The sequence below is a fragment of the Anneissia japonica genome, unplaced genomic scaffold, assembly GCF_011630105.1.
Source record: "Anneissia japonica isolate Jap-2015-1 unplaced genomic scaffold, ASM1163010v1 scaffold597_len517326_cov190, whole genome shotgun sequence".
In the NCBI taxonomy this organism is placed as follows: Eukaryota; Metazoa; Echinodermata; class Crinoidea; order Comatulida; family Comatulidae; genus Anneissia; species Anneissia japonica.
The window spans coordinates 202,471-209,119 of NW_022699214.1; the positions used below are offsets into that span (position 1 = coordinate 202,471).

General features: G+C 36.0%; 3 protein-coding genes across 9 annotated transcripts in view; 1 reads left to right on the forward strand and 2 right to left on the reverse strand.

The window, feature by feature from the left end:
* The window catches only part of LOC117102870 (acyl-coenzyme A thioesterase 9, mitochondrial-like), a 10,747-nt gene extending 9,470 nt beyond the window's left edge, over positions 1–1,277 (reverse strand). For 5 of the 7 annotated variants that reach the window (XM_033243300.1, XM_033243299.1, XM_033243305.1 and 2 more), the window contains exons 1-3: positions 1,173–1,276; positions 465–562; positions 271–316 (exon numbers count right to left, since the gene is read on the reverse strand). In XM_033243300.1, coding sequence (XP_033099191.1) covers positions 271–316; positions 465–562; positions 1,173–1,192 — 164 coding nt within the window. In that variant the 5' untranslated portion in view covers positions 1,193–1,276. Of the gene's footprint in view, positions 1–270; positions 317–464; positions 563–1,172 lie in introns of all 7 variants that reach the window. The other 2 variants (XM_033243302.1, XM_033243301.1) reach the window with 1 other exon arrangement.
* The window catches only part of LOC117102872 (testis-expressed protein 52-like), a 29,907-nt gene that overhangs the window by 17,985 nt on the left and 5,273 nt on the right, over positions 1–6,649 (forward strand). The window lies entirely within an intron of this gene.
* The window catches only part of LOC117102869, a 5,922-nt gene continuing 1,418 nt past the window's right edge, over positions 2,146–6,649 (reverse strand). The window contains exon 2 of the mRNA XM_033243298.1: positions 2,146–6,187. Within this exon, the coding sequence (XP_033099189.1) occupies positions 3,998–6,172 (2,175 nt within the window). The 5' untranslated portion in view covers positions 6,173–6,187 and the 3' untranslated portion in view covers positions 2,146–3,997. The remainder of the gene's footprint in view (positions 6,188–6,649) is intronic.

Below are 6,649 nucleotides of genomic sequence, written 5' to 3' on the forward strand. Positions count from 1 at the left end.
ATGCCCCCTCCAAAAATTACACCCCCACCCCAAAAATCTTGGTCAAATAGTTAAAAATCACCTAAAATCACCTTATTTTGCAAATTAGCACACCCCCACCCCTTCAACTGATTGTCGATCCACCACTTTACCCTCGCGCACCCCCTCCCCTATCAGCACCCCCATTTCAACCCATTTCAATACTCCTAGATATGCCACTGGGAATATACATAAACAATATAATGATTTATGAAATAGATACAAATAGAAAAAAATCTTAAAGATACAAACCCCCAGGCTTTCTGAGCACCAGCTAAGTCATGCAGTCTTCCTCTCACTAAGAAAAGAAAATAATTAAAATAGCAATTATCTATAACAATTTTTTTTTAAATTTTAATATCTTGGCATAATTTATAGACATTTATTTCATTATTATACTGTACAAGTTTATGTTATGTTATCTAAACAAAGATATTAATACTTACATTCTTTAATACTAGTAAGGTTTTGTAATGTTGAGCAGCATCTCACATTCTTTCTGAACTGACAGAAGGCAGACCGATATCTTGCAAGCATCAAAAAACTAAAATAAAATTTTCAGTATAAACTATAATTAATAAAATATTTATTAATCTCTGTGCGCAAAAAAAAAAAAAAAAAAAAAATTCCCACAATGCTAGCTCATGGTTATGATTATATATTCTCTGATTGGCCAGCCTGCAGAATGACTACACCAAAGTTAAAATCCCATTAAAACAATACGATGCTGAGCCATTATATCATTATATTGGATTTATTATAATATATAGATTTATTTTACATTCAAACCAAATGCCACATACTGAGTATAGTGTACCTGATTGGACGTTCGGAGGAGGCAGTAATTAATTATTCAATTCCAAGTATACTTGGATGGGATAGGTCTAGCTTCCTATGCCTACTTAACCGCCTACTACTAGGCCTATTTAAACACCCTAGCTCTACTACTACTATGCTACGGAAATACTGTAGTATAGTAGGCCAACAAGCCAGAGGCTGCCTGTGTAGGTAGGTCTAGCTAGGCCCAGGCTAGGCTAGGCTAAACCCTAGCGCCGAACCTACTCGACTGAATTAAGTAATTAACTATTAATAATAAGCACGGAGGTGTAATAAATTTAAAAAACACTTAATTAATAAAACCAAAACAAACGGACCTCTTTATAGGAGACATCATCGTATCATCGCTAGCCAAGTTTATTACCTAACCTTAGCTGACCTCATGTAAACAAAACAAACCCTGGGAAACTGTCAACGAACAGATGCCGCGTCAACATTTCCAGAGTGCGTCATCATTAAGAAAAAAAGGTGCGTCTGCAATTAGCCTATTTCATATTTCTTCTCAATGAAAATCGTAAAATTTAAGTTTGTTAAGTTTCGTTTGTGAATGAAGAATTTAGTTACTTAATAGGAGTATGCGATAAAATATCTTCTTTTTTCATTTTCTAAATTAATATTTTAACATCATCAGTGTCAACATCATCATCATCTTCACTATCGTTAGCATCACCGGCCCACTCTTCTCCCCAAAAAAGATAAAAGAAAAAAAAGATACCATGTATATAATATAGGGGAGTACAGGCTCAAAGCAACTTAGCTAATTTTCGATTTAAATTCATGGTACCAGATGTATGGTTAAGCATTTTTTTTTAAATCTCAGACACCCAACCCCCTCCCGATCAGTGTTTTGCATTTCGCATGCCCCTACCCAGATTTTTCTCTGGATTTGGCCCGTCTTTTTCGTCGATCATCATCATCATCACTATCATCATCATCGATATCATCAGTTACTCACAAGTAGCGGGTCACATTGTGTTTAGGCGTTCTTCTGTGTAATAGGCCTATGGCCAATCTTATCAGTGATGTTTATTAGATGATGATACTTTTTAACAATTATACGATCATGAATTGCACTATTAATACCATGGCTTATTCAGCTTATTATTATTATTATTATTATTATTATTATTATTATTATTATTATTATTATTATTATTATTATTATTATTTTAACTTTATTGTATGTTTCGCTTCAGATAATTGTTTGTTCCGAATTCCATAGTGATAACCATGTCTCAGAAAGTTTCCAAACTAATACAGTTCATAAAATAAGGACAATAAACATTAAGCTTTTCGGTGCGTCATAATTTATTCGTCATTTTACATATTGGCATGGTTTATTATTTCCATTTTGGGCTTATTCTTGGGGAAATATCTTTTGCAAAAAACCCCAAAAAGCTGAAATGTGGAAATGAACCTTGGGAAATTGAAAACTGTAAACGAAGAAATATCGTAACGTAACGAGTCAACAATTTCTCACAGTGTGTCAGCCACGAAATCATTGATGTAGCGAATATTATTAACGCTGCAAAGACAATTTTGGTCAGATTGATAAATAAGTACTGTGTTTAGCCAGAATGTAGAACTGCACATGAATTTGGTAACGCAAGTTGAGAAAAGTGCAGTGAACTTTATACACTACTTTTAGATATCATGACACATCTAGTCATTGTAAACAATATATTTCGACAACTTATTCTTACATCGATTTCTAGCCAATCACAATAATTATCACACATAATCATGATTTCTAAAATTTTCAATAATTGAATCAAAGGTTTCTCTTTTTTGAACCAATTTAGCGTTTCAATAACGTTATATTAGCGTTATTATTACGTTATAGTAACGTTATATTAACGTTACAGTTTAAGCTCAAAACGTTTTTGTGTAGAAGTATAAATAGAAGTTTATGACGTGATCTACTACTAAATAACATTGTTAACGTTGTTAAAATGTTGTATTGACGTTAACCTAAGCACAGTGTTCACTAACGTTATAATAACGATTTGTGTTCGCTGCATTTATTATTTCCTTTCTCGAAAAATAAAATTATGCTGAAATAGGCTATATATAGACTTTGAAGTCATTGATGATAAAAAAAATGTTTTGTTCATACTATAGTATTAGTCTATTTTAGAAAGCTTATTAAAACAGTGGCCGAGCAATACTTATAGGTACTCGTATGTATCATGTCAAAATAAAATAATTTTATAGGTGCGATTATCAAATAAGTTGGCATGCGATTGTCGAAACATGCATCCCGCTTTATGAAATAGTAATTGGTTATTAGACTCGATGACCAAGATACTCGGTAGGAATTTCTAAACAAAATGCCTATATAAATCACTTTTTCGTTTTATGTTCTTATTTACAAAATGTGCATAGGGTATTTAAAATGATGCTGATTTCACCAATCCTTGTATCTAAATCACTAGGTGTACAAAATATAGCATTAATTGTGTGTATGAAATTTAATGAAGCGTTACAAATAGGCCTAATTATAGATTAGATTGATTAAAGAATGTGGAACAAAATAAATATATCTCTATACTGCCACAAGAATCATATAGAATTTTAAAATTGTTGTTTTAAGAAATATACATGCTTACTAAAAATATAGATTGCACGATGAGTAAAGGTAAATTAAAGTATTTATTTCTATATTCAAATAACGTTTGTGTTTTCTAAACACTCACACACAAAAATGGCACACATAGATCACTATAGACGGATATGTTTCTGACAAATTCCAGAAAACATAGGCACCGGTAAACACAAAGAGATAGAAACCATTACAGCCCCAAAACCCCCGTGCCCCGTACACTTCCACCTCAGCATAGTTCGACACACAAACCAGACAAACCTCACGGGCGCCGGGGATGCCACCTCCTCCTTTTGGAAATTAAAAAAAAAAAAGAAAGAAAACCAAAATGAAATCATTGATCGCCCAAAACGCCTCAGAGGTTATTTTCGGGCGTCTAGAAAAAAAAATGCGGGGACATGCCCCCGAACACCCTATGGTAATATTGTCTAGATCAGCCCCACTTTTGGGCCCCTTTCGCCCCCTCCCCCTCCCTTCGGACATCCCTGGATCCGCCCCTGGGCATGGTGTGTGCAACCCTAAAGGGTAGTGCTGGTCGTGTTAGGCAGTAATGAACACATTGTTCGAGTTCAAAACGTCTAGTTCAGAATTACTTTCTCCAGGTTCTCTTTCTGAATGTTTCTTACTGATGATGTCTTCATGATTGTCAATAGGTATACCACTACTTGGTCGTGCTTGGTTCGAGTCATGGCAGAAACTACCATCAGGAATCTCACAACCTTGCGGTTCTGGCCTCTCGCCTTCGAGAACAATGTTCAAATCACGATTTATCCTGGACCTACGGTATGATCCGGGTCGCGCACTTGCAGGTCTTTGGATTGAATTATCATTTATTTCATTTCTTTTGAAGTCTGTCGCGGATCTAGGTCTGTGTGGCGCTACTTTGTGTGTGTTTAAGGTTTCCGGGTATTTTCTATAAGGAGGCCGAGACGCAGTAGGAGGAGATGGAGTGTTTAGAGGTCCCGTGTCCGTAAATTTCTTCGATTCCGTTGCCCTTCGAATACGCTCCTTTGCAAGAGTTGGAAGGAGTCTTTCCAAGTCTGGGTCTACATTCTGTTTTGATTTCTCTTCGTGTTTCTTGTTATTATCTCCATCTCGTTTGATTTTTATCCATGCATTGTACGTCATTCTCTTTGTTTTTCGAACTTCGTCGATAGAATCGATATTTTTAGGCACTTGTTGACTAATTACTGACCTTTGACCTGAACATTTATCATCTTTCTTCCGTTCAGTTATCTTCTCTGATTTATTTCTAAGATTTCGGCTTCCATTTGGTGTTTTGGCTTTAGAACTTTTCAAATCCTCTGCATCTATGCTAAGCGTTTTGTCATCGGCTTTTAGTTCTTTTGCTGCCTTATTTAACGTTCCTCTTACAGAAACACCAAGTTTCTTTTTAGCAGCCTTTGCTTGAAGTTTCTCATCATCAATTAGTCTCGCGGCTGCAGGTTCAAGCAGAAATGGTTTTCCATTGTTATCCTTTTCCTTTGAGACGGCGTTTTCGTCTTCCCCCTTTTTGCGTTTTCCGATCCGACGTTGGCGTCGTTTGATTGTTGCTCTCCGTATTTCAAATTGTTCTTTGGTTTGATTCATACGTCGGTCTGAAGTTTCTCTACTGTTGTTTTCTAACACAGCGTTTCTCTTGTGAATCTCATCTACGCGTTGCCGGAGTTTCCTATGCTGCAAAGTCTCTTTTTTCTTGTCATGGAGCCACTTTTCAAATTTGTCTCCGGATTCGAGTAGTCTAGCGGTTTTTGCGTTCAACATTTCCTGCTCTTTCTGCATTTCTTCGCGCTCTTTTCTCCGTTCCTCTTTCAATTTCTTACGAGCTATTTTATTCTTTTCTTGAATCCACCTTCGGACATCTATATTGGACGATGAGTTAAGACTGTTATCCAAAACACATTTTGTTTTTTGCCTCGGAGACCTTTCTGATGGTTTTGAGTCTTTCTTGGTGGGTTTCTTTTTACGCGAAGTCCTTTTCCTAGATATGTACCTGTGCTGACTGTTTCCTGATGTTGTCTTGGACTGGGACGAAGCTCCTAAAGTTGTGTATTTTGGCGTTTTTCTGTGATTGCGTAAAATGTCTTTCAAAATCAGGGCTTCCAGTGAGTTAAGTTCAAAACGTGGTATGGGGTCACCCTTAGGTTCCTCTGCAAAAGAAACGTGTTTTGTTTTTGAAGATGTGCTAGCTTTTTCACTTTCTGATTCGATTTCTTCTCCATCAGTGTCCACTTCACGAATTGTTACTGTGGAATTACACGTTTGTTCGCTTGCGTCATCATTATATTCTTCACCCTCAGTTTCTATATTATCGTCATCCGACCTGTCCCCGACTTCCTTTTCGGATTCGGAATCGCTCGGCATTTCCCATATTTTCAAACGAACTCCTCTGCCTTGATCAATTATTTCCGTTACTCGTTTTGCAGAAGCTTTCAATTTTCGACTTTCTTTATCAATCCTTTTCGCTTTGTTATTTTCAGAGCTGACTTTCTTAAAATCCAAATCATATGAAGAATAAAGATGTCCGATTGTTCTCCTCTGGGCGATATGAGAGAGCATAAGATTGTTAAGTTCGTCATACTTCTCTCGAAGGCGTTCGTCAGAGCGTGATAGATCTGTTGAGCGTGGTGAAGTTCGCGGGCTTATTGGTGTACCGTCTGCTAGATAACGCAGCATTTGCTTAACATCATACTTAGCTCTATAATTATCCGTCATCTTGGATAATGAGGTCTGAAAGTAGAAAATATATCACGGTAATACATGATATAACGGTAACGGCAATTACATTTTAGCTTCTTAATTTCGTACATCAACCGCATTTATTCACGATTGCAGTTCTACAAATTTTTAGTATTTTATGTGATAAAACAATTTAATTCACCAAAACTTCGTGTACAAAAGATAGGCATGTATATATTCACGATACACGACTAGTGTTGATGGAAAATGCATTATTATGTTTAAAATGAACGATTCCATAGCAGTGATTTGATGACGTAGGCTACGGCAATGTGGCATCAGCCTAGTGGAGCCGTTCTCATTATAATAATAATGTAAATTTGTTGTCATTATATATGATGTATTCTACCACTGGTTGGTCTTCGCCTATGTCTTGACACCAGTCTCTTATAAGTTTGTATATTTATATTAATATTATCATGTTTATCGAATAGGTTATATATATATATATAT